Raw genomic sequence first — 27,371 nt, forward strand, 5'->3', positions numbered from 1 at the left:
TTTATTTATTTTAATGTATTTTATTGATTTCAGAGAGGAAGGGAGAGGGAGAGAGATAGGAACATCAATGATGAGAATCAATGATCAGCTGCTTCCTGCACACCCTCTACTGGGAATCAAGCCTGCAACTCAGCATGTGTTCTGATGGAATCAAATCATGACCACCCAGTTCATATGTCAATGCTCAACCCTGAGCAACTCTGGCCGGGCAAATGAGATCTTTTAAAACCATGCTCATGGTACAGATTATGTTTTTGTTCTTCTATCTATCCCTTCCTTTGAGGAATCAATTGTTCTCTCCCATTCTGTGTGATTTGATTTAGACTAAGCCTTTCAATCTGTGTCTGCACCTAGGACCCAGGCCTGATCTATCAGAGTGCTCCATGCTACCTGGCTAAAGGACTGGTTCCAGGTTAGGTACATGAGCCAAGATGGAACAGTCAGAGTCCTCCCAGGACCTTTCTTTTGGAATGTTCAGAAAAGATGTTCTGTCTTTGGGGACTATGAAATTTAAAGACATATAAATTAGAGCTCATTTTGGCCACTTGCCCAGTTCTAGGAAAAAGCTATCTGCAGCAGCAGAGAATAAGACTAATGCATGAGTGAAACAAAGTCTTGAGATGCAAACCAAAAGCAAATCCCAATGATATCATTAACAGTCATGGATCTAGATATCCTCCAAGCTATTTCTACTCCTGAATTTTGATTTATGTGAACTAATAAAGTCCTTCTTTTGCTTAAGCTAGTTTGATTGGACATTCTATCACTTAAAACTGAAAGGATTTCCAATATATTTTTACTGTACAGAGGAAAATAAACGTTACCTAGTAAACTCAGTAGTTATTCCAGCACACTCTATCATAAAAGGCACTCTTTAGATTATAATGACATCTTACCTTCATAAAATGTAATACAGACATCTGTATTACAGCTAGAACTCATCATGAAATACACAACAGGCAACCCTGAATTAATGTGATCTGGGTACTCACACTCATCTAGCCCCAGCTGATAGGCCAGGTTCTGTAGGCCTCGTACCTTCTCCATCAAATTAGCTGTGGTGAGGCTCCCCAGTTCTGAAATAGAATCATTTATTTCAAAATCATTTCTATACACTGTTCTCTAATAACAACTCATTTGAGATGGGAATCCTTCTTATACAAAATTTTAAGCTTTAATTTTTATCAAATAATAGCATAAATCCATTTCTTTTCTCCTCCAACCACTCCCGCCCCCGCCACACACACACACACACAATGAATTTTTCCCACTAATGCAAAATTGGGTCAGATGAGCTTACCCAATATGAGGAGAGAGTTAGTAAACTATGTTTTATCTTAAGGATCCTTCAACAACATTCATTTTGCCTATCATACAAAATGAATACACAATACAAGTATCAAACCTTGTGACTACACATCGCATTGAGAAAGCCTATACTGGTAGACAGATCTGTCTTGAAAAATGGACACTAACTCCACTGTCTTTTATTAATTCTTATTATTTAAATTAATAAAATAGTGACAAAACATGTATTGTTCCCCCATTTCCCTAAGTTTAGAAAACAAACACTAAATATTGACAAACACCAAACTTTCCCTTCAAATCAAATACCTATAAAAAATGTTAAGTTTACCAGGTAAAAAGACAGTATACTTAAACAACAACAATTTACTTTCCCAGATTTTCATTTAAATAGCATAGCACAAAATTCCTTTTAGGTTTAAGATACAGGTCAATTTATATGAAACATTATGCTATATCCCTCATTAAAAATTTAACGTTCCCTTAGAAAATGCATATTGATGGCATATAAATGTCTATTTGGAACATTAGAACAATGAACCTGAAATGCCCTTGAGACTTAATATTTCCAGAGTTGGAGGAGGGGAACCTGCATTTAAGCATTTCATGCAGAACAATGAATTACCTTTGAAATCAAATAAAGGTGTTTTTTTCTCCCACCTATCATCAATATCTGGCATAAGTAGTAGACTTTCTTGATCTGTTCAGCTGCTTAAATAGCTCAAGCATCCAATTTTTACCTTCCTTTCAGTCTATTACTTCACAATCATCATGAATCTTATCATCAGAGGGTGATTAAAAAAAAATAAATAAAGTAGAGCAAAAATCAAGGAAAATTAATGTTTTTTAATTTAAATTTCCACTTGTGGTTCAGTTCCAAGTCATTTATCAAACAACAATAATCACTACTTATAGTATTCTTTATTGGAGAAATTGATGGGAAAGAATAAAATAAGACAGGTCTTACCTATGAAGGGATTGTCAACTAATAGTACTGACAATAATATATAGCAGTAAATCCTAAATAAGCACTTGTTTATAGTCGAAAGAGACTAGACTTAAAATAAGAGTTTAAATTTTTTCACTCTAACAAATCTTGGTTAAGTTAACCCTTTGAACCTTAGATATCATCATATCTAGCTCACAGGGCCTTTATGAGAAATGAAAAAATTTATGCAAGAGCTTTTTGTAAACTGTAAGTATTATACAAGACAAAAGTATATTAAAGGACTTTAGCAGCAGATAAAATCATTATGAGCAGGTCTTAAATTAGAAGGACTGCTACATATGGAAAAGTTAAGAAAGGCATTTAGACATGAAGAACATCAATAAAGATAGTTAGGTAGGCAGTTTGAGTGAGCTAAGAATACTTTCAAGGGAACAGTCAGAGAAAAACTAGGAAGGTGGTTTGTGGGAGAGCATAAATATCAGGTTAAAAGATAAAAGTCACTAGCATAGCTTACCTTTCAACATGTCGATATCATCACGTTCTATTTCAGCCATCCATTTGGGTGGCGAGCTAGTAATAGGCTGTCAAAAAATAAGAATATATTCACTCAGTTACATACAAAGTGTGAAGAGACCCTACTTTTCCTTCTTGTAGGTAGCTTGTCACATAGCATTCAGTTTGTGTGAAAATACTGGCAAATTATAATTTCTAAAACCCTGATTTCACCAGATTCAGATACGGCCTATAAATAATCACCTTACAAAATAATACTGCTCATCCTTAAAGTTGGTCTCAGAGAAATGATCTTGGAAGAATTAGGTCTGACTACTGTCATTGTTTCATGCCTAACAGGTTAGTATAGCAATTAAAGAAATTACTTGAAATTCAGTTCTGGAGAAAGCCTCCAACTGAAATGTTTAAAACAATAATCAGTAAGTAACATTTTCTAGCAGAGGAAAAGATTCAAAGAAGAGTCAAGAATGAAAAAATCCTCAATTTGCAAGAACACTGTAATGGTCATCACTTGAAATTTCATTTTATAGCAGGTGTTTTAGAAAACTTTAGAATTTTAAGTTATTTTCTGATTTCTGAAAGTGAATTTACAAAATTTGAAAGAACCCCTTTTTAGAATAGCTTTAGGCAACAGTTTTCAACCCTAGTTGTAAGAGTCATCTATGATGTAACAACAACAACAAATACAAATGACCTAGCCATACCGTAGATGCAATAATTAGAATATCAGGGGTGGGGGAAGGGTCCATTGGAGAGAACAGAGCAAGGAACAGTACATATGTACTTTTTAAAGGCTCCATAGCTGCATATTGATGATTTTGTTGTGCAGGTAGGAGTACAGTTGAGAAACATTACTTCAGTTTTGAGCCCCCTCCCCTTTTATAATATGTTTTTATTAATTTCAGAGAGAAAGGAAGAGGGAGAGAGATGGAAACATCAATGATGAAAGAAAATCACTGATCGGCAGCCTCCTGCATGCCCCACAATGGGGATCGAGCCTGCAACCCAGGCATGTGCCCTTGACCGGAATCGAACCTGGGACCCTTTGGTCCACAGGCTGATGCTCTATCCATTGAGCCAAACCGGTTAGGGCAAGCCCTTTTCTTTTTTAAAAAAGTAATATTTACTTAGCACTATGCAACAAGCAAAACGCTTTACATGCATTATGTCATTTAAATTCTAAATCAACCCTATGAAGTAGGTATTATTACCCTCATTTTACAAATAAAAAAACAAATGTACAGGAAGATTATAAATCACTTGCCTCAGGTCACACAGCTAGTGGACCCAGGATTCAAAATCCATATAGTATGAGTTCAGAAACCACTACTCTATACTACTTTCCCTAGAAGGCTATTATAGGTCAAATTCACCATTTCTGGAAACAGATTATACGAGATCTTAACCTGGGATCCTGGGATGACCCTGGCCCCCTAGAAACAAAACTCAATATGTATGTCCATATTTCTAGGGGAAAGGTGTAGATGCTTAATCAGATTTTCAAAAAATATCATACTATAATAAAAGTTATTTAAAAACCACTTATTTCTATTTATGATTCAAAAGACTTAGTTGTTACCAAATACAACGAACTAAACTGAAAAGTCGGTATGAATAAGAATGTAAGAAAATTAATCAGATACTTTCTACTCCATCCACGAGACAAAAGCTGATCTAGTAATAATAGCTACCATGTATTGTTTATTATGTCCCGGGTACTTTGCAAAGTGTTTTAACTTGCATTAGGGCATTAAAAATCCTATGAGATAGTTTCAAATGAGAAAACTAAGGCTCCAAAATTTTAGAAAAGTTGCTGAGGTCACAGGTAGTTAAGTAATAGATTCAGGCCCTGGCCAGTGTGGCTCAGTTGGTTGAGCATCATCCTGTGCACCAAAAGGTCTCCAGTTCGATACCTGGTCAGGGCACATACCCAGGTTGTGGGTTTGATACCCAGTTGGGGTACATGCAGGAGGCACCTGATCGATGTGTCTCTCTCACATCTATGTTTCTCTCTCTCTCTCTCTCACATCTATGTTTCTCTCTCTCTCTCTCTCTCTCTCTCTCAAAATCAATGGGAAATATCCTTGGGTGAGGATTAACAAAAAACAAACAAAGTAAGAGTGTGGATGCCAGTAATTAGACTAATGATTCAAAGCCTGATTCTGGCACATATTATAGCCTATAACCTTGGGTAACCTACTTACTCTCTCTGTGCCTATATCCTTGTCTGTTAAATGCCTCATATCGTTTTGTGAAGGTTAAGTAATATATGTGTAAAGTGCTTAGAACAGTGCCTGGCACATGGTAAATAAGTGGTAGCTAAAATTATAATCATCATATTCTCCTAGTTGTGGGAATATGGAAGAGAACATGTGTACAGCATCTAGCACAATTCCTGCTGCCCTGCAAATAGAAAAGTTGTGACTTGTTGGATTTCTTCCTTAGGTTTCTGATGAGCCACTGAGAAATTTCAGAAATCCTCTAAGAAGGTATATAAGTTAAGGTCATAATGCATCACATAAACAAAAGAGAAAAGCTTCAAGATCATAGTTTGGTGCCCTAGCCAATTTGGCTAAATGGATAGAGCGTCAGCCTGCGGATTGAAGGGTCCCAGGTTCAATACCGGTCAAGGGCACTTGCCCGGTTGTGGACTCGATTCCCAGTAGGGAGCATGCAGGAGGCAGCCGATCAATGATTCCCTCTCATCATTGATGTTTCTATCTCTCTCTCCCTCCCTCTCCCTTCTCTGAAATCAATAAAATAATTTATTTTTAAAAATTCATAGTTTGGGCAAAAAGAATGCTGGCATTACATTAAATATTTCAACTGCCTTCTGTTAAAAGCTTTTAAGCTAAGAAAAGAGGCTAATAGACAAAGGTCAAAATGCCAAAATAGAGCATTTGGACAGAGGAAGGCATTATCATCAATTAACATGATAATAATATAAAGAGATTTCCAGGGCTGTAGTTACAAAGTGATTTAAAGACTACTAGAGGCCTGGTGCAAAAAATTTGTGCACTGGGGGGTGGGATCCCTCAGCCCGGCCTGTGCCCTCTCGCAGTCTGGGACCCCTCGAGGGATGTCCACTTGCTGGCTTAGGCCCGCTCCCTGGGGAATTGGGCCTAACCTGGCAGTCAGACATCCCTCTGGCAGCCTGGGAGCCCTCAGGGGATGTCCACTTTCCAGTGGGGAGCAGGCCTAAGCTGCAGTCGGACATCCTTAGCACTGCTGAGGAGGCAGGAGAGGCTCCCGCCACCCGTCAGCTGGCTTGAGGCTGAGCAGAGCTCCCCCTGTGGGAAAGCACTGACCACCAGGGGGCAGCTCCTGCATTGAGCATCTGCCCCCTGGTGGTCAGTGTGTGTCATAGTGACCAGTCAATCCCAGTTGTTCTGCTGTTAGGGTCAATTTGCATATTACCCTTTCATTATTTAGGATGACATTATTTTGAAAACAAAGAAACAAGAGATATTTGAGCTGTTACCAAGGAGTAAAACATGATATAAACTTCATTAGGTAATTAAAATATTACTTACACTTTTGAAAGAAGCTGCAAATTCAGCAACACCTGGTACTAAAAAAGAAAAGATACAACATTATTTATTCAATTTTAGTGTCCCAGACATAGAAGATTCAAATAATAAGAAAACAGCCTGTCTTCAAGCTTACTGTCTGGAAGAGGAAAGAGAGAGTAAATCAATAACTGTAATACTGCTTAAGTTCTCCAAGAAAGAAACCAGATGGTTTGGTAGAACCCCCACCCCCACCATCACCAAAAAAAAAAAGGAAATCTAAATCATACTGAGGGTGAGGGTGCAGGAAAGCTTCCTCAATTGAACTTTGAAGGATCAGGAATTAGCTAAGTGGGAGGGTGGCAAGATACAATATCTCTTACCAGATAAAAGTTTAAATTTCCTTTGTAGGTACACGGGTCTGCCAATCTAATTATTTATTTAAATGTCTTATAGGAAAAGTCACATAAAAAGCCAGATATGTAAAAATAAAATGATGTTCAATCTCACTTAGAGAAATACAAACTACAAATAAAGATCAGTAACATTCAATATCAGCTAGTATGTGAGTAAATGGTCACTCTCATACACAGTCATCCTCTCCCATGTGCACAAAGCTACTTGTTCAAGGATATTCATTATCATTAAATTATTTGTAATATCAAAAGTTGGATATAATTTAGGTTTCCAAATAGGGTATGAAAACATAAAATAGAGTATAATTATACTTTAAAAGAAGTAAACTTAAACCTACTAACATGGAAGGATCCATTAATAAATTACTACCACTAAGTGGAATAAGTTAAGTTGTAGACCATGTACATATGACCCCATTGTTATGCCCCCCTCAAAAAACACACACAAAAAACCCCTCTATATACTTAAAAATATATATTTATTTACTTATTTAAATAAATATAAAAAAGGTCAAAAGGATTGTATCAAACTACGAATGGTGATTTTATAAGAGTGATCAAAGGAGGTGAGGAAATACATTAAGTATCTCTCTATATAAATTGTCTGAACTTATTACAGATTTTTTTTAATGATTATTTTTTAAAGGCTCCCCATCATTTCCTAAGTCACAGTGTGTCCTGAAAAAAGTAAACCACCAGCTATTCTGAACATTGGACCACAGAATTCATTCTCTTCCCTTTGAAGAAAAATTAAAATTTTAACCATTACCATTAAATACCTCCTTAAAAAATATCCTTCAATGTAGCACTGGTTCTCCTCCATTGATTCTGATATAAAGAAACCAAAAACTTACATTGTTCTGGCCAAAGATCTGGTGAGGCACGATCAAGTTTTTCAAAACTTAATAAAGATGCTTCCAGATCCGTCCCTGGAACAAAATACCCAGATGAGCCAAGAAGACACAAAACATGTTCATTTACATTTTAAAACATTTCAGTCTCAAAGAACATAACATACTGGAACATTCACCTGGAAGTCTAGATAGCGGAGTTCTATAACTGCAAATAAATGTTGTAAAAATGAATCATTTTCCCTTATCAAACCTCACTTTTCCGATATCTAATGTTTTAGTGGGGTATCAGAAAAAAATGAGTATCAGCAAACCCACCTGCACCTTCACTCATACTCTTAGACTTTCCTCCAGTTACAACCAAGTGTCCCTGCTCTCAAGACGAACTCCTCTGCTAGGGTTCTGAATTCCATCTTCTCTTGCTCTGACAAAAATAACATGAGTAATAATATCTTTCTTGCACAGTCAGTTTCTACCATCCCTAACTGCTTCATACTCAACAGCAAGCAAACCTGCTCTAGAATTTCCCTTCTTTGAAAAAGCTCTTCCTTGACTCCATTATCTCCCCACTCCTTCTCTCAAAAGCGCTTGAGTTGTCTGTCTATCTTGCTGCCTCTATGTCCTCACCTCACATTCTCTCCTTAACCCATGATAATCAGGCTTCTGTTCCCTATATGCATGGAAACTGTTGTCGTCAAGGTTATCTATGACCTATGTTGCTAAATCCAGTGGTCACTTCTCGGTTTTCTCCTATGTGACCTCTTTGCAGCTTTCACACTGACCACTCTCCTTGAAACACTCCACTTCCAGCCTCTGTAAAACCACTATGCTGGTTTTTCTCCTTCCTCCGTGACCCCTTTTCCTCAGTCTCCTCTTTCACTGAGGCCCCATCCTAAACTGGCTTCACTCTCTACACCTAAAGTCTCATGAGAAGATCTCATCTAGTCCCGCAGCCTTGACTGTGCCAATGACTCCATATTTATATTTCCAGGCCCAGTCTTTCCCTGAACCTCAGAGTTATGTATCTAACTAATACTTGACATCTCTTTCCATTTACACATGTGAAAAATCCCTTAATTCTAATATGTTCAAAACCATACTCTCCCAGTCCTCTATGTCTCAAGAAATAGCACTACCACAAACCCCAGTTCTCAAAAACCCAGATACCACCTATTCTTTATGCCTCTCTTTCCTTCACCCTTCCATAACCCTCCATTAGTAAATCCACTAATTACCATCTCCAAAATACACCCAAAAACCAAATTAATTAACCAAGAAACCATGATTTCTCTCCTGGACAACTGCAATAACCTCTTAACAGTTCTCCCTTTTCCCATTCTTATCCCTTTTCCTCCCTACCCCCAAATCTATTGTCCACAAAGCAGCCAGAACTGATTTTTTTTAAAATGCCAATTAGTTCATGTCACTCTTCAGCTTAAAGGACTTCTTCCCAGCTAAATTCGTGAATTTGTACCTACCATGCCCTATAAAATCCTACATGGTCCAGCCTAATTCTTTGATGCCATTTCCTCTCTACTCTTGCCTGGGCACACAGTAGATACTGGATATTAACAATAGTTAACATGTGTTGAGTACATATTATATGCTCAGTATGCTAACTAGTTGCATATTCAGGTAATTTAATGACACAAACAGTTTTTAACATTTTCTGAATAAGCCACATCTTTTGAAATCTGGAAGAAAAAAAGCTATGGATTTATGGACTCACTCCCCAGAAAATGTACATGTATATAAATGTTTTCAACATGAACATTTCTCTAAATTGAAACATGAACTTTTCTCTAAATTGAATTTGCCCCCCAAATGTTCTAAGAGAATTTCCAATAGCATTCTCATTGGTCAAGAACTTGACCCTAATAATTGCCTTAATTAAAGCATCCAAATTGGTAAGAAAGGAAAACTGTGTAACACAAAGTGTCAGTTTTCAAATTCCAAAGAATGTTACCAATAACAAAAATAAGCTTATTGGGAGTAGGAGCTAATAACCAACAGGGGTAGCCTTATGAAAACCACAGTTGGGGGCATAACTCAGAATCTGCTGTGAGGCTTACTCTCATACATTAAGTAATTAGATGGCTTTACTTGATTTCAGTTTTCTCCTTTTCAAAAAAGTCCCAGCAAATTTACCATTAAAAAGACAAATGAGGTCCTGGCCGGGTATCTCAGTTAGTTAAAGCATTGTCCAGATATGCCAAGGTTTTGATCCCCAGCCAGGGAACATACAAGATTCAACAAATGAATGCATAAATAAGAAACAACAAATCTCTCTCTCTCTCTCTCTCTCTCTCTCTCTCTCTCTCTCTCTCTCTCTTTCTCTCTCTTCCACCCCTCCCTCCCTCTCTCTAAAATCACTCAATTAAAAAAAAAAAGAAGACAAATGAGTAAATGACCTAATCTTTTTCATATCAACATTATTTGAATTAAATTTTAAAGTCAAGGACAGGTAGAACATTACAAATAGAAGTGAGAGAGCTAGGCAATGGAATATTTTAGGAAGATATACTTATTTAGAAACTGAATTTAAGTCCAAAGTGCTCCCCTTGATTTTGTCAGATTAAAAAAAAAGTTTAGGTGGAGAAGTGAAACTTTGTAAAAGATGAAACTGAAAATTTTTACACATAAAGAGTAGCAATGGAGATTGCTAGAAGATCAAAGGAAGAAATATATAATGTTTCCAATATTCTTTCTGGTTAAAGAAAGGAAAAAGAAATGACAGAAGACTGGGAAAAATAAATACAAGGAACACAGCTCTAAAACCTCCAAAACTTAGAAATCTAAAAATAACCTCATAGCCCTAACTGGTTTGGCTCAGTGGATAGAGCCTCGGCCTGCGGACTCAAGGGTCCCAGGTTCGATTCCGGTCAGGGGCAAGTACCTTGGTTGCGGGCACATCCCCAGTGGGGAGTGTGCAGGAGACAGCTGATCGATGTTTCTCTCTCATCGATGTTTCTAACTCTCTATCCCTCTCCCTTCCTCTCTGTAAAAAACCAATAAAATATATATAAAAAAATAAAAAATAACCTCATAATAAACTAAAATCTTTAACAGAAATTATTTCTATCACTTGGCTTTTAAAAAAACTGTGGTAAAATATACATAATGAAATTTACCATTTTAACCATTTGTAAGTGTACAGTTCAGTGGCATTCAGTACATTCACAATGTTGTGCAACCACTATCACAATCCATCTCCAGAACTTCTTCACCTTCCCAAACTGAAACTCAGTGCCCATTAAACAACTCCCCATTCCCTTGGCTGACTATTTAAATGTCACCTCCACTCCTTTCTCTTTCCTGGCATGAGAAGGGCATTTTACCCAGAGGGCACCCAGGCACCCAGGCAAGGGAAGGAATCTCTGTTGACTCTGAACCCATAATTTCTTTTTCTTTTTAATATATTTTTTATTGATTTCAGAGAGGGAGAGAGATAGAAACATCAATGATGAGAGAGAATCATTGATTGGCGGCCTCCTGCATGTCCCACACTGGGGATCCAGCCCACAACCCGGGCATGCGCCCTGACCAGGAATCGAACCGTGACCTCCTGGTTCCACTGTGGCCGCGCTGAACACCCATAATTTCTTTTACAGTTTACCTGCACTCAAAAAAAACTTAAGACTCGGTTTAACTTGAAACTTAAGCCAAAGTAACATTCTTTCAACTATGAACAAGGCAGATCTAGAATTTATGACCCTGTGTGAAAGCGGCAAAGTTAACAGAATAACTAAGCTGGCAGAGATCGTGAACAGCGGTGAAGAGGGGCATATCCAGATGCCATGTCCTGGGAAAGCCTCTCTGGGAGGTGACAGCTAAAATAAGACCTGAAACCGCGGGAATGTACGTGAATGATTCATCTTTTCCTCTCCCAAAGCGCCTAGCTTTATGCCTTCCATGTAACCTGTACAGCTTTCTTGGCCTCAATTTCCTCATTCCTGAAATGAACTGCCAAGATTCCTTCCAAACACAAAACTGTGTTGGTGTGAGGAGGGTAAACTACATATCGGTGAAACGGACGTGGGGGTGGGGGCAGTAGACGCAAAAATTGAGTGCAGAAATGACTGCAAGACCCTCACTCCCCAAAGCAGGATCGGATCGAGCGCAAAGGCACAAGGGCACACCCACAGAACTTAGCTGCTGAGATGACCTGCCCCTTGGCCAATATACAGGCAGAAATCGTTCCCTCGGCCCGGGGAAACATACGGCAGAAGCAAGAGAGACTGGGTCGTGTACAGAACTACCCTAAAAAGCTCCATTCTCATTCTCCTGGGGACTCGCTCGGCGAGGGGCCGGGAAGGTCCCCCGCTTCTCGAGCTGCCAGGACAACCGCACCAATCTGGGCAGAAAGAGGATGAGGTCGGCCACCAATCCCAGCTACGGTGGGAGAGAAGAGTGCCAGGCGATCAAAGATGAGAGAGCCAACCCTCGAATGGGGCGCCCCAGAAGAAAGCTACAAGAAGGCGCCTCCTTTCCCCCAGCAGTAATCTCCGCCGCCGCCCTCCGTGAAGCTGAGGCTAAGGGAGCGGCTGGGCCCGGATGGGTCTCCCGCCGATGCCCGCCTCCACCCGGCTGGGGCACAGCAGGGAAACTGAGCTCCTCCGGAGCATCTGTGAAGAATCGGCGAGCTGAAGACGCACCCGCATCCCGAGGAAGAGAAGTGGGAGGGGGAAAGAGAGGAGCCCAAGTTCGACCGGCAGACGGAGAGCGGAAGTTGCCAGGGGGGCAGGCGAAGGATCTCTAAGCCGGCTCTTACCCTCTGTGGGAGACGCCATCTTCCAACCCATGTCACGTGACGCGACCAACCGTCGGCGGGAAAGCGAGGACCCACAAGCCACGCCCCCAAAGGGAAACCGTATCCCCACTCCCAGGCCCCATCTCGTTTGCCACCTTCTAGGGCGATCTTTGCCTAGCCCCGCCCCCAGTGCTGGCCACACACCCCCACGCACTGGAGGAGGCGGAGCGCCTGCCAATTCTAGGAAGGCTTTATTTACTTTCCTCAGTGAGGGGGCGGGGCCGCAGTCGTCCCTGTGGCCAATCGGGGCTCCCTGTGAAGGGGCGTCTTCCCTGCGTGCTGAATGGAGAGCACCCAAGTGAGGGGCGTCCTCCCTACCTCCGCCAACAGAATTTGCTGAGGTGGGAGAGGGGAGAGAGCGCTTTCACTTCTGACCAATCGCCTGTCCCCAAAACTGGGCATGAGGGTGGAGTCAGGAGTTAGAGCGAGTGATTGGCCGGGGAAATGGTCCTCTCCACCAATGAAGAGGCGCGGCAGGATGAAGGGCCAAGTCTGGCAGCTGCAGTTCTGCTGGGGAGTCACGGGGAGTAGAGGCACCGGGAACCATGGCGGCGGTAGTGGCGGCGGCGGCTGTGCGGGCTCGGATCCTGCAGGCGAGTGAGGGTGGCGCCGAGGGGTCGTGAAGCTAGGAACTGGGTCGTTTCCGTCCACTCTCTGAGTCAACCCCATCCTGGCCGACCCTGCTGTTCCCACAAGACCTGTCCGGCCCTGTCCCACCCCCGGCGCTCCAGGTCCGTCCTCGTGGGATCCAGCCCCGGACCATCGTGGGATCCTGCCCCTCCCACCCTTTCACTCTTGAGCCTCCCCTCCTGTGGCTCTGGCCCGCTCTCCTCCTCCAGCCCTGCCCCCTTTCTGCTGCCACGCTCGCTTGCACTCACCTCTCCTTGGTCCTCTCACATGCTTTCCCCTTCACCTCTGTACCTGCCACCTCGCTGCCCCGAAATTCCCCTCTTGGTCACCTTTTTTTAGAGCCTTTTCACCTGCCAGGAGCGTCCAGATTGTGTCCTTCCCCCACCCTTACTTCACTGTCTCTAATCCGAGCTGCAGGGGGTGGGGAGGAGGAGGCACTGAGGGGCGAGGGTCAGTGGGTGAACTTTGAATCTGCTTCTGGAAGCGTACGCCAGGTTCCCCCCCAAAGCAGCCCTGTGCAGTTGTCCCCAGCTGTGGCCATTTGCTTTTCCATCGCCCCGGGCTGCCCCCTTGCTTGCTGAGACTTTGTTAAACTTCTTCTCAGCAGAGTTATAGTGTTCGTATTGGCAGTAAACAAGAAGATATCTAGGCTACTAGTTTGCCCCAAGCACGTGCCAGGGACTAGACAAATCTGACACAGGTGAGAGAAAACAAGTGTAAGTCCCAAGTTCCTGCTCCCAAGTCCGTTTTTAGCGGCCGGTGCACCCTCAGCATTGCCCATGGGCACGGGGTCCGGGGGATTGGGTCCTAGGGAGCCAGCCTGAGAGGTGATAGAGCTGCAGGAGCTCGTGCCTGAGGCCTGTGACCTCCGGCGCTCTCCATAGCCGTTCCCTTCTTGTTCCTGGCTGAGCAAGGACTTAGAAGAGGAGGCGAGATTTACTGCCGACAGCATGGCCCCTCTTCCTCATTACCTCCAGCCCGGGGACTTCTTCCTTCATATTACTGGGCTTTTACATAATACTGGTATTTACCACTTTTTAGTGAATTCTACTGCAGAAACGTAATCGTTTTTAAGATTCTTAGCAGAGTCAGCAAAGGTCTATGTTGAAATATGCTATTTAATGGGAAAGTGTGGAGAATGGATTGGACGGGTGTGTCAGATGGATGATATAGCGTCACTTGTATATTTCTTACTGTGATCCAAGTTTTTTTTTTTTCTAGTGTCCTATTTTAGTAGTAGACAAGTGAAATTTCCACCCTGTGTTTTCCAGTTCTCCTTGAAATCTTTCAATGAAATTTCCTTTTTTTCCTTTGCCTCCTTCCCCTCCCCTCAATCACAATGAATCATTAAGAAGAGAGCCTTAACCCTGAACAGCTGCTCAGCCCTGGGACAGAAGGGTTTCGAGTTCGATTCCCCGTCAAGGGCACATGCGGGAGGCAACCAATCGATGTGTCTCTCTCTTGTCATTGTTTCTCTCTCTTTCTCTGTCTTCCCCCCTCCTCCCTCCTTTCCACTCTCTCTAGAAATCAATGGAAAAAATATCCATGGGTGAGGATTAAAAAAAAGAGAGGGAGAAAGATCCTTAAGAGGGCACTATATTTTGTCTTTTGCATCAAGGTGAAGAACCTCCCTCCCCATATGCTTTATTTTGGAAATAAACTATTTTCTTAGTCATTTGGAGAAACTTCTGAGTTTAGAACAGAAATAGTAATCCTTAAGCCAAATAGTAGTTACTGTAACATGAAACTTTGATAAAGAGTAGCCTAGCCGAAACCGGTTTGGCTCAGTGGATAGAGCGTCGGCCTGCCGACTGAGGGGTCCCAGGTTCGATTCCGGTCAAGGGCATGTACCTGGGTTGTGGGCACTTCCCCAGTAGGGGGCGTGCAAGAGGCAGCTGATCGATGTTTCTCTCTCATTGATGTTTCTAACTCTCTATCCCTCTCCCTTCCTCTCTGTAAAAAAACCAATAAAATATATTAAAAAAAAAAAAGAGTAGCCTAGATTCTGGCAGTCATGAATATTAGAGGACTATCGCCCTAGCCAGTTTGGCTCAGTGGGTAGAGCGTTGGCCTGCGGACGGAAGGGTCCCAGGTTGATTCCAGTCAAGGGCATGTACCTCAGTTGCAGGCTCCTCCCCAGCCGGGTCCTGGCTGGGGCTCATGCAAGAGGCAACCAATCATTGTGTTTCTCTCACATCGCTATTTCTCTCTGTCTTTCCCTCTCTTCCACTCCAAAAATCAATGGAAAAATAGCCTCAGGTGAGGATTTTAAAAAAATTTAGAGGACTGTCAAACTGACCTGTAAAGGAGAGAGTTCATGTTTTCAGTTATTTAAGTACATAGTCAACATAACATCTCTATTATGGTTGTTAGTAAAATTTAGAACTTCTGCTTCTTGTGGTATTTTCTGATTCCCATTCAGAAAGCCAGTGATTTGCCTCAGTGAAGAGGTATAAAGAGTCTCAGTGATTTGCCTCAGTGAAGAGGTATAAAAAGCACAGCCTTAGCTGGGTGGCTCAGTTAGTTGCGGGTTTGATTCCAGTCAGGGCACAGAGCTAGGTTGTGGGTTCAATCCCCGGTCAGGGCACATGCCAGAGGCAGCTGATTGGTGTTTCTCTTTCTCATCCATGTTTTTTCCTCTCTTTCTCAATTCATTCGTCTCTCCATTAAAAAATCAATAAAAACATATCCTAAGGTGAGGATTTTTTTAAAAAAGCACAGGCTTCACAATTATACTGAGATTCTATCCCAGCTCCACCATTTCTAGTTTTTAAGAATTTTGAAGAAAAAGAAAAGAATGTTTGTGAAGATTAGAATTCATGAATATAACGAAGTAAGTTACCTGACACTTATGGCTGAAGTCATCCAAGGTTTCCCAACTAGGAACTAAATTCAGGACTTAAGTCTTGGCATCTCTTTCTGTGTCAGGCACCCTCCCCAGGCTTTGGGAAAGGAGAAGTAAATAAAATACTCACTGAAAGCTTCTCTATTTTAATGCAACAGTAACTGCTAAATAATAGGAGTGCACAGAGTACTACAGGAACATATGGAAAGAGCCCCAGGCTCAACCTGTGCAGTTCAGGAAAAGCTTCCAAAAGGAGTTGGCTCTGGGCTTGAGTCTTGCAAGACTAGCAGGCCTTTAGCCAAGGGGAGAAGGGAGTTCCTGGTAAAGCAAGTACAAAAATAAACGCTTAGAGAACAAGAAATTTGGTGTGACTGGACTTAGGGTAGTTTCTTCAGCAACAGTGCTAATAATTGTTTCTTAGGAAATGAAGAAACTATAGATATAACCTGTCAAAAACTATTTGATAGATTTTTTGTTTTTGTTTTTTCTTTTTAAATATATTTTTATTGATTTCAGAGAGGAAGGACGAGGGAGAGAGAGACAGAAACATCAAGGATGAGAGAGAATCATCAATTGGCTGTCTCCCGCACGCCCCCCCCCCCCCCGGTCCCCTAACCTCCCCTCCCAACCCCCCCCCCCCCGCGCCCTCCCCCCCCGCTGGGGACTGAGCCTGCAACCCAGGCATATGCCCCTGACCGGAATCAAACCCGGGATCCTTCAGTCCACAGGCCAACGCTTTATCCACTGAGCCAAGCCAGCCAGGGCTATGTGATAGTTTTATTATACCAAATGCAATGCCTTTTATGCCTTCTTCACAGCAGGGAGGCTCTGTGCACATGAAAAAAATAAAACTAAGTAACCTAGAATGCTCAAGTTGACTGATGCATGCATTTTCTGCCCTCTAAGAGAGTATACATGAAAGAAAATTAATATCAAACGATTGCTTGGTGTATACTCATTCTTTCATTTGGCAAAATATTACTGAGTGCTTATTCTATTCCAGAACAGTGCAAGGGGATGAGGACCATCTAGTGATCTAAGGGGAGAGAGACTTAATAATTAAGATGTTATTCCATAATACGACATGAGAAATAAAGGAAGTCAGGTGTTTTATGAACTCTACAATTAGGTACTTCGCCTAGACCTGAGATTAAGACTGAAAAACTTCTAAGTAAGGCCACGGTCAGTATGGCTCAGTTGGTTGGCTGTCATCCTATGCATCGAAAAGTTGCTGGTTCCACTCCTAGTCAGGGCACATGCCCAGGTTGCAGGTTCAATCCCCGGGAGGGGGCATGCCGGAGACAGCCAATCGATATTTCTCTCTCCCTCTCCCTGCCTCTCTCTCTAAAAATCAGTGAAAACATTTAAAAGGAAAATTTCCAAGTCTGCTACTTCTCTCACTCTCAGGAGTTAGCCTTGTTTCTTCTACTTCAGAGGAAACAGAAACCATAAAGTGAGAACTTCCTCAACTTCCTACTAGCAAACCTACAAAACTGATCCAAAGTGATGGCTAAGTAGAGAAGAAAGTAGGAATGAATCAAGCAAGGGAATGAAGAAATTTCAGGCAAGAAGCAGCAGCCTGTGCAAGAACAAAGAGAGCTCAAACTATGTTCCAAATGGCAGGAACATAGCACAGAGGAACCTATGAAACTAGAGAAGTAAAGATACTATGTAAGTCTTCTCAGCAACATCAAGATTAGTCTTTATCTCTAGGGCAGTGGGAAGCCATTGGAGGGTTTTAAACAAAAGGATGAACTAACCAGATTTGTGTTTTAGAAAGACCCTCTGGCTATGAGATGGAAACTAGGTTCACAAGATTTAAGATTGAAATCCAGGTTAGGGACAATGATGGTACGGGTGATGGCAGGAGGGGTAAAGGAAAAGTGGTGTATTCGAAGATTTCTGGGGGAACAAATTGCCTGGACTTATTTTATTCACTGTGAAGAGAAAGGGAGGAGTTGGGATGGCATTCAGGTTTCTGGTTGGACAACTAGGTGAACAATAAGCAGTCCCATTCACTGCAAGGTGGCCTATAGGAAGCAGAAAGGTTGGTGGGAAGAAGATGAATTCAACTTTTTCAACCTTTACCTAAATAACAAGTAGAGATAGAGCAAAGACAGTTAGTTATGTGGATATTACCTGAAGAGGAAGATTCTGGCTAGGAACTACAAATTTGGGCATCATCAGGATCTAACTATTTAAGCCACAGGAGGAGATAAAATCACTCAAGGAGAGTATGCAGAATAAGAAGAAAAGAAGGCCTAAGACCCAATTCAAAGTGGCCAGGCAGAGGAGAATGAACTAGGAAAGAAGGCAGAGAAATAGCCCAAGAGAAAGAAGAGATACCCGGGTATCACAGAAGGCAAGTGAAAAGGGGGTTCAGGAAGGAGGGCATGATTACTGTGTTATATAAAACTAGTGGCTCGGTGCACGAAATTCATGCACTCGAGGGGGGCGTCCATCAGCCCAGCCTGCGCCCTCTCGCAGTCTAGGAGCCCTCAGGGGATGTCCGACTGCCACGGAAGTGGGAGAGGCTTCTGCCACCACCGCTGTGCTTGCCAGTCTTGAGCGTAGCTTCTGGCTGAGTGGTGCTCCCCCTGTGGGAGCCACTGACCACCAGGGGGCAGCTCCTGTGTTGAGCATCTGCCTCCTGGTGGCCAGTGTGTGTCATAGTGACCGGTTGTTTTGCCATTCAGTCAATTTGCATATTAGCCTTTTATTATATAGGACTAGAGGCCCGGTGCACAAAAATTTGTGCACTTGGGGGGGAGAGGGGGTCCCTCAGCCCGGCCTGTGCCCTCTCGCAGTCTGGGACCCATCGGGAGATAACGACCTGCTGGCTTAGGCCTGCTCCCGGGTGGCACAGGGCAGGCCCAATCCCTAGGTGCAGCCCCTGGTCGGGGTCAGAGCAGGGCCGATTGGGGAGTTGGGGCACCGCCCCCTGTCATGCACAGAGCAGGACGGATCGGGAGGTTGCGATGCCACCCCTAGTCACGCTCAGGGTAGGGCCAATTGGGGGGTTGGGGCACTGCCCCCGTCACACTCAAGGCAGGGTCGATAGGGAGTTGCAGCGACACCCCCTGTCACGCACAGAGCAGGACCCATCAGGGGGGTTGGGGCTCTGTACCCTGTCAAACACAGAGCCGCAGGGTGGTCAGGGGGTTGGGAGCACCCCCCTGTCACGCACAGAGCAGGGCCCATCAGGGGGTTGGGGAGCTCCCCCCTGTCACGCACAGAGCAGGGCCGATCAGGGGGTGAGGAGCTCCCCCCTGTCACTCACAGAGCAGGGCCCATCAGAGGGTTGGGGCGCCGCACCCTGTTACACACACAGAGCCGCAGGGCGATCAGGGGGTTGGGGCACCGCCACTGTCACACTCAGGGCAGGGCCAATGGGGAGGTTATGGCTCTACCCCGTCACACACAGAGCAGGGCCCGTGGGAGGCGGGGCGCCGCACCCTGTCACACACAGAGCCGCAGGGCGATCAGGGGGTTGGGGAGCTCCCCCCTATCAGGCACAGAGCAGGGCTGATCAGGGGGTTGGGGCGCCTTCCCCTGTCCCGAACAGAGCAGGGCGGATAGGGAGGTTGTGGCCCCGACCCCTGTCACACACAGAGCTGCAGGGCGATCAGGCGGTTTGGGCGCTGCCCCCTGTCACGCTGATCCTGGCGCCAGGAGACCTCGCTGCTCCGCTGATCCCGGTGCTGGGAGGCATATTACCCTTTTACTAAATAGGATAGAGGCCTGGTGCACGGGTGGGGGCCGGCTGGTTTGCCCTAAAGGGTGTCCTGGATCAGGGTGGGGGTCCCCACTGGGGTGCCTGGCCAGCCTGGATGAGGGGATGATGGCTGTTTGCATCTGGTCACACCCCCTTCAGGGTGGGGGTCCCCACTGGGGTGCCTGGCCAGTCTGGGTGAGGGGCTAAGGGCCGTTTTCAGGCTGGCGGGTGACTGAAGCTCCCAACTGCTCCTTTTTTTTTTTTTTTTAATTCTGGGCCAGCTTTAGCTCTGAGGCCTCAGCTGCTGAAAGCAGGTTTCTGGCCTTTGTTTACCTTCTGTATTTGATACAATGTTGCGGTACTGCTGGCTGAAGCCTGGCTGACTAAAGCAGGTTTCTGGGGTTTTGTTTAGCTTCTATATTTGTTACAGTGTTTCTTAGAGAGCAGCTGAGAGGCCGGCAAGGCAGGCGGGGAACCTGGCTTCCTCCGTCACTGGAGCAAGCAAGCCTCCCTGTTCACTTTAAGCTGCCTGGCTGCCAGCCGCCATCTTGGCTGGCAGTTAATTTGCATATTTCAGTGATTAGCCAATGGGAAGGGTAGCGGCTGTACGGCTAATTACCATGTTTCTCTTTTATTAGATAGGGTTGAGAGACCAAAGAAAGGCCGACAATTCCTTTATTACATAAAGTTTATTAAGGGAACTTATATCTGAGGCTCCTCTTGTGTGACTGGAAGATGGTATGGATATCCTTTGTGCCATGTGGCAGGCACTAAAGCAAGCATGTCAAACTCGCAGCCCACAATGAATATTTTTGCGGCCCAGCCAATATAGTGGTATGTAAAAAAACGTTTTAATAAAATTTTGTAACTTTATTTTTACAATATTCTGTTAGACATAATTATTAATAACAAACTACAACATTGGCTAATGACAGATTACTATAATCATGTTGCATTCCTTTCCCTTATGCTCCTTACTCGCAGGTGAACCATTTCTCCCCACTAATATTAGCAGTGAATATTTTAGCAGCTGATTGCCACGTCATTAGTCTTGTACTGACTTGTTTGGTGTGCGCAATAGGAAATATTTTGCTTTCGGAGAACAAGAAAAACAGGTTTATTTGCGTTATGCTTTTTTGTGCAGTTATTCAGTGTCTGGTAGGTTAATGTTCAAGAAAAAATATTAATTTTTATTAAAATGTTCTATTTTATGTTAACGATTACCAATTTATATCAGCCCTTTGTATTTAGCATGTCTCTATCTAAATGAACCTATATTTCTATGAAAATTGAAGCTTTTGTTTTTTTGCAGCCCACATAAACTTAAACCTTGTTTATTTGGCTCATGTTAGCCTTTGAGTTTGACATGCTTGCACTAAAGGGTTCTATAGGACAGGGCTGGATGAATGGGGTACTAGGGCATGAGCTACCCCAGATAAATGTTTTGTGTGCTTGATTGGGGTGGAGGTAATGACCTATTCCAGGAACCAGCATGCTTGGGACATAGGGGAGGGGTAAATTAGATAGTCCCTGGGGGGATTTGGGGGAAGCAATCTTTGTTCTGGCCAGGATCTAGTTAGCAGGGCCCCATAGCTGTCACATCATGGCATAGTCTCTCCTCCACACCATGTCACCTTTGCCAAGAGGTCAAGTATGATGGAGTCCATGGGATGTAGGAAGTTACTGGTGTTCAATCATGAAGGTTGGAATAGATTGAAGAGTTAGTGGGAGATGAGGAAATAAAGGTAATTAGTATAGAGCAGCGGTGGCCAACCGGTGGTCTGTGAGGTCCTAATGGTTGGCGACCGCTGGTATAGAGAACCCTTGCTATTGGATGGAGAGAGGTTTATAAGATACAGGAAAGAAAGGATAATTGATGGAAGTGTAAGAATCAGCAGAAGCCCAGGCCAGGTGGCTCAGCTGGTTGGGCATCATCCTGTGCACCAAAAGGTTGCTGGTTCAATTCCCTGTCAGGGCACATGCCTGGGTTTCAGGTTCAAACCCCACTAGGGAGCAAGCAGGAGGCTGCTGATCAATGTTTCAATCTCACATCAATGTTTTTCTCTCCCTCTTCCTCTCTCTTGAAAAATCCATAAAAATATATTTTTTTGTTTTGTTGTTAATCCTCACCCAAGGATATTTTTCCATTTGTTTTTAGAGAGAGGAGGGGGAGGGAGAGACAGAGAGAAACATTGATGTGAGAGAGACACATTGATTGGTTGCCTTCCACATGCACCCTAACTAGGGCCGGGTATCAAGCCTACAACCGGTACGTGCCCTTGACTGGAATCAAACCCAGGATCCTTCAGTTTGCAGGCTGACGCTCTGTCTACTGAGCCAAACCAGCTAGGGCAATACAAATATTTGTTTTTTAAAGAAAGAAATTTTTAAAAAGAGGCAGCAGGAAAGGTTGGTGCATGGATTAGCCTTAGACTGGAGGACAGACACCATTTCAGTCAGTCCACAGATATTGATTGTGCACCTCTGTCTCCCAGTCACTTTGTTCTCACAGAGCTTGCTAGCTACTTTCTCCATTATAAGAGGGAGGAAGGAAAAAAGATGGGTATAATTGCAGGTCAATTTTATAGATTTGCTAGTAGGAAATTCTCATCTCATGGTTTCTGTTTCCTCTGAAATTTAGGAAAGCAAAGTCAGCTCCTGAGAGTAAGAGAGGAAGTAGCAGAGTTGGAAGTTTTAAGAGAATTGATAAGTTTTTAAATAGCAAGGAGTGAGAACAAGTAAGTATTTATAATAATAAAATAATAATGACAGTTATTATACACCAACCATTTTTCATATCTGTACAGTTTTGATCACAATAACTCTGTAAAGCAACCAGTACGTGCCTTGACCGGAATCGAACCCAGGACCCTGCAGTAGGAGGATTGACGCTCTATCCACTGAGCCAAGCCGATTAGGGCAATACAAATATTTTTAAAGCAGGTGAACAAGCCTATCCTAATGGAACTTACAATCTTTTGGGTAACAAGTACTTAGGCAATTACAACAGAGACAAATAAACCTGATAGGGTGCTATGGAAGTACAAAAAGAGGAACACCTAAACTAATCTGAGGTGGAGGGAGTCCAGCCCAATGCACCTTTCTTTTGTTCAATAGATATTTATTGAACACCTACTATGTACCACATTGGTATTGGGGACATGGCTATAAATAAGACATGGTGGGCTCCAGGACAGTGTTGGTGGTTTGAGATAGCTTTTGTGAGGAATGGAGGAAGAAGCAGAATAGGCATTTAGAAGGTTTAGCTGCTGGTCCAAAGGACCCTTTCTCCTGGACAGTGCTACAGATGCACAAATTTTTGCACTTCATTCAGCGCTAAACCTTTGGTTAATGTGTTCTCTATTCAGACAAGATAATAGGTTAGTATATTCCGGTCCAAGGTATTTCATATTGCTCACTTTGATTAGACTTTAATATTTATTAAATCAACTTCCATAACATATACATATACAAACTATTTATTTAGAGTAAGCATGTCAAACTCAAAGGCTAACACGGGCCAAATAAATAAGGTTTAAGTTTATGTGGGCCACCAAAAAACAAGAGCTTCAATTTTCATAGAAATATAGGTTTATTTCGATAGAGACATGCTCAATACAAAGGGCTGATATAAATGATTAATTGTTAACATAAAATAATAGAACATTTTAATAAAAATTAATATTTTTTCTTGAACATTAACCTATCAGACACTGAATAACTGCACAAATTAATAAGCATAACACAAATAAATGTATTTTTCTTGTTCTCCAAAAGCCAAAATATTTCCTGTTGCATACACCAAATAAGTCAGTCCAAGACTAATGATGTGGCAGTAGGCTACTAAAATATTCGCTGCTAGTATTAGTGGAGAGAAATGGTGCGCCTATGCGTAAGGTGCATAAGGGAAATGAACACAACACAATTATAGTAATCAGTCAGGGAATGTTATAGTTCGTTATTGATAATCTATATATATAAAAGGCTAAGTGACCAGCTGACAGGCCAGTACCTATGACATGACAGACACTTAATGCAGGAGCTGCCAAGCAACAGCAACTTTGCAGAGTGGCCTCTCTTCAGGACTCCTCAGGGGATGTCGGACTGCTGGTTTTGGCCCAATCCCCGCAGGCCAGGCCAAAGGACCCCACCTGCCAGAGGGACCCCACTCACTCCACAGACACCCTTTGAGCCCCAGCACTGCCCCAGGTGTGGCTGGCCGAGGAGGGACCATGGGAGGTTGGCTAGGGCATGTCGAGCCCATCTCGCCTAGCCGGCCACCTTCTAATTAATTTACTTTCAATGTGCACAAATCCGTGCACTGGGCCTCTAGTTATGTATAACAGGATATTATAAAAATTAAGTTATGACATTTTATTAAAATGTTTCTTACATACCATTATATTGGCTGGGCTGCAAAAATATTTGTTGTGGGCTGCATGTGGCCCACAGGCCCCAAGTTTGACATGCTTGATTTAGAGAGTTATTGTAACTGACCCCCCTCCAGTATTCTAATCATAATCTCTAAAGTACATGTGGCATTTTACAAAATAGTTTTATTGAAATGAAGTTGACAGAAACTATATATATTTAAAATGTACAATTTGATAAGTTTTAATATTTGTATACACCTATGAAAACATCATCACAATCAAGATAATGATTATATCCATATCCCCAAAAATTACCCTCTACCCTCTGCTCTCCACCTCCCACATCATCTTTAGGTAACCACTGATGTGCTTTCTGACACTACAGATTAGTTTGAATTTTCTAGTTTTATATAAATGAGTTATCCAATATGTACTCTTTTTATGTATGACTTCTTTTACTCAATATAATTACTATAATTATTCAGGTTGTTTCATTCATTTTTATTGCTGGGTCGTAGTCCAATGTATGGATATACCACATCAGTTCCTCTATTCACCCATCTAATGATAGACGTTTGGTATATTTCTAAGTTTTGGGCTGTTATAAATAAAGCTGCTCTGAACATTTGTGTTTAAGTATTTGTATGGGCATGTTATACTTATATTTGATACTTGGTTATATACTGTCTTACATTCAACGCCTATTGTGTTGGAAACCACGCTAAGTGTTTTCATATTGTTACATTTATGGTGACTACATTTTCCAGGCCAAAAATTAGGAAAATATGGACTAATGAAAGAAAAAGTAATTTTAATTGATATTAGAGAGAAGAAGGGAAATAGAAAGAAAGAGAGACAGACATCGATGTGCAAGGGAAACATCAATTGGTTACCTGCCATAGGCACCACCACCAGGGATTGAACTCACCACCTAAGTATGTGCCCAGGGACAATGCTCAACCAACTGAGCAGCCTGGCTGGGCGAAAATTATTTTTTTTAATCAGGACTGTCCAGAAATTCAGGATACTGTCATTATAGTTTCTTATTTTCTCAATTTGCTGTATCTCAGTCTCATGTCTTTTCAAAGATTATATGACCCTTGAGAACAACAAACATCAAGTCCTTTTTCATATATCCACAATAACTAGTATAATATTAAGCATATAGTAGCCATTCACTACATTTTTTATAATTTTCTGCTCTCATTTATAAAAATAATCATTCTTTTACTTCACAGGTTTCTTCCAAGGTGAACTCCACTTGGTATTCAGCATCCTCCTCCTTCTCTTCTTCAGTGGTGAGTTTATTTGGCATGAAAAGTTGACTTCTGAGAAGGAATCCAGTATAATTTTTGGGTATTCCTCAAAATTTATCTTCTTTATGTAACTGTGATCAGAGTGTATGTGAAACTTTCTTCTGGGTTTTCTTATTTAATATGTCTATTATGTTAGGATTTTAATGGCTGCATTATATTCCATTAAGTATACATAACCTGAATTAACTCATATTTTCCCCATATGACATTTAGATTGCTTCAGTTTTTCAATATTGTTTTACAAACATTTATTTACAGTTTGTTTTTGTTTGTTTTTTACTTCTTTTAGATTATTTCTCTTCTGAAATAAGATAACTGTGTTAAAAGTTACAAACATTTTCTTTTTTTATAACTTTTTTTTTTAACTGTATTTTATTGATTTTTCACAGAGAGGAAGGGAGAGAGATAGAAAGTCAGAAACATTGATGAGAGAGAAACATCGATCAGCTGCCTCCTGCACATCTCCCACTGGGGATGTGCCCGCAACCCAGGCACATGCCCTTGACCGGAATCGAACCCGGGACCTTTCAGTCCGCAGGCCGACGCTCTATCCACTGAGCCAAACCGGCTTCGGCAAAAGTTACAAACATTTTCATGGCTTCTAGATATTTAGTTGATCCTGCCAGGTGATTTGTATTTCTTGATAACCTTTAGAGTTGTTTTTACAGACCTTGTGTCTGTCAGCCATATGTAGTACCTAAAATCTAATAAATAGGACTGGTGCTCAAAATCCTCTCTACAAAGCATGCACTCACTGTAGCACAGTCGCCCTTCACCTTTTTTGGTCCACAGACCCTTTGGAAAATTTAACAAAAGTAAGCTTCTCAGAAAAAAAATCACAGATAAAAACATTTAAAAAATATTTTGATCATAGCCCTAGCCTGTTTGGCTCAGTGGATAGAGGTTGGCCTGCGGACCAATAGGTCCCGGGTTCGATTCCAGTCAAGGGTACTTACCTTGGTTGCAGGCTCCTCCCCAGTCGAGGCACCTCCCAGCCCTGGTCAGGGATCATGCAGGAGGCAGCCAATCGATGTGTTTTTCTTACACCAATGTTTCTCTTAGTCTTCCCCTCTTCCACTCTCTCTAAAAGATCAATGGAAAAATATCCTTGGGTGAGGATTAAAAATAGACATATATTTTGATCATAAAGGTAAGACATTATCATGCTAATGTAACAGAACATCAGATGGGCCAAGAAGTCACAATAGAGCTAATCTTTGTTAACACACAATCTGCTGCTTTTTTAGTGTAAGCTTTACAGTGACATGTGTTTACTCATGAAGTTCCACTGTGTGATTAGCTGGGAATTTCCCAGTTTTCAGAGACTCTGCCACATCTTAACAAACACTATAAACAAGTCTATTGTGTGTCGCTTTGGGAGTGGCAACATTTCTAAAGAGCAGTAGATTCCTTATCAAGCCAAATTCCTTCCTTTTTGTGATAGTGAGAGAGAAAGTAAAACAATTAACTAATACAGTACTGTGTGTGTGTGTGTGTGTGTGTGTGTGTGTGTGTGTTATTGTTGTTTTTTCCAGCCAACTGTAAAACTCTTCATTGATGGGAAATTTGTTGAATCCAAAAGTGACAAATGGATCGACATCCACAACCCAGTAAGCAAAGCTGCTTAAACTGACTAGCCTGGAATCCTGGGAACATGGGGGGAAAGTGGGGACCTGGGTGTCTTATCGTGAAGCACATAGTGTTGCCTTTGTAGCCATGAAAAATGGAGAAGGCGAGGCCGGGGCAAAGGATGATGTGCTGCTTTTTCCCATCAGGCCACCAATGAGGTCATTGGTCGGGTCCCTCAGGCCACCAAGGCTGAAATGGATGCAGCTGTTGCCTCCTGCAAACGCTCTTTTCCCGCATGGGCAGACACTTCAGTGTTAAGCCGTCAGCAGGTTCTGCTTCGCTATCAACAACTTATTAAAGAAAACTTGGTAAGAAATCTGAATGACACCATTTTCCAAACTGTTGTCTATAGGAGACTTGTCACACCCACCGAGGCCCTTTTAGCTGCACTCCCTCACTGTTCAGTCCAGAGAGATGTAGATCATGGTTCTCTTTCTCATATTACTTCTCCCCAGTTTCGTCCTTCCTTTGCTGCCTGAGAACTTAAAGGAGACACACCCTTGTATTGGT

At 42.5% G+C, this 27,371-nt stretch overlaps 2 protein-coding genes across 3 annotated transcripts in view; one reads left to right on the plus strand and one right to left on the minus strand.

The window, feature by feature from the left end:
- LIN52 (lin-52 DREAM MuvB core complex component) overlaps positions 1-12,346 on the minus strand; it is a 96,944-nt gene extending 84,598 nt beyond the window's left edge. Inside the window, exons 1-5 of the mRNA XM_081114106.1 lie at positions 12,315-12,346; positions 7,547-7,621; positions 6,301-6,338; positions 2,769-2,835; positions 993-1,076 (exon numbers count right to left, since the gene is read on the minus strand). Of these exons, the coding sequence (XP_080970232.1) occupies positions 993-1,076; positions 2,769-2,835; positions 6,301-6,338; positions 7,547-7,621; positions 12,315-12,345 (295 nt within the window). The 5' untranslated portion in view covers position 12,346. The remainder of the gene's footprint in view (positions 1-992; positions 1,077-2,768; positions 2,836-6,300; positions 6,339-7,546; positions 7,622-12,314) is intronic.
- A 489-nt stretch (positions 12,347-12,835) lies between these two features.
- The window catches only part of ALDH6A1 (aldehyde dehydrogenase 6 family member A1), a 28,761-nt gene continuing 14,225 nt past the window's right edge, over positions 12,836-27,371 (plus strand). Inside the window, exons 1-4 of one of the 2 annotated variants that reach the window (XM_081102894.1) lie at positions 12,836-12,946; positions 25,155-25,214; positions 26,768-26,842; positions 27,008-27,169. In XM_081102894.1, coding sequence (XP_080959020.1) covers positions 12,899-12,946; positions 25,155-25,214; positions 26,768-26,842; positions 27,008-27,169 — 345 coding nt within the window. In that variant the 5' untranslated portion in view covers positions 12,836-12,898. The remainder of the gene's footprint in view (positions 12,947-25,154; positions 25,215-26,767; positions 26,843-27,007; positions 27,170-27,371) is intronic. The other variant, XM_081102893.1, reaches the window with a different exon arrangement.

Source organism: Myotis nattereri, assembly GCF_964212035.1.
Source record: "Myotis nattereri genome assembly, chromosome: 1".
Classification (NCBI taxonomy): Eukaryota; Metazoa; Chordata; class Mammalia; order Chiroptera; family Vespertilionidae; genus Myotis; species Myotis nattereri.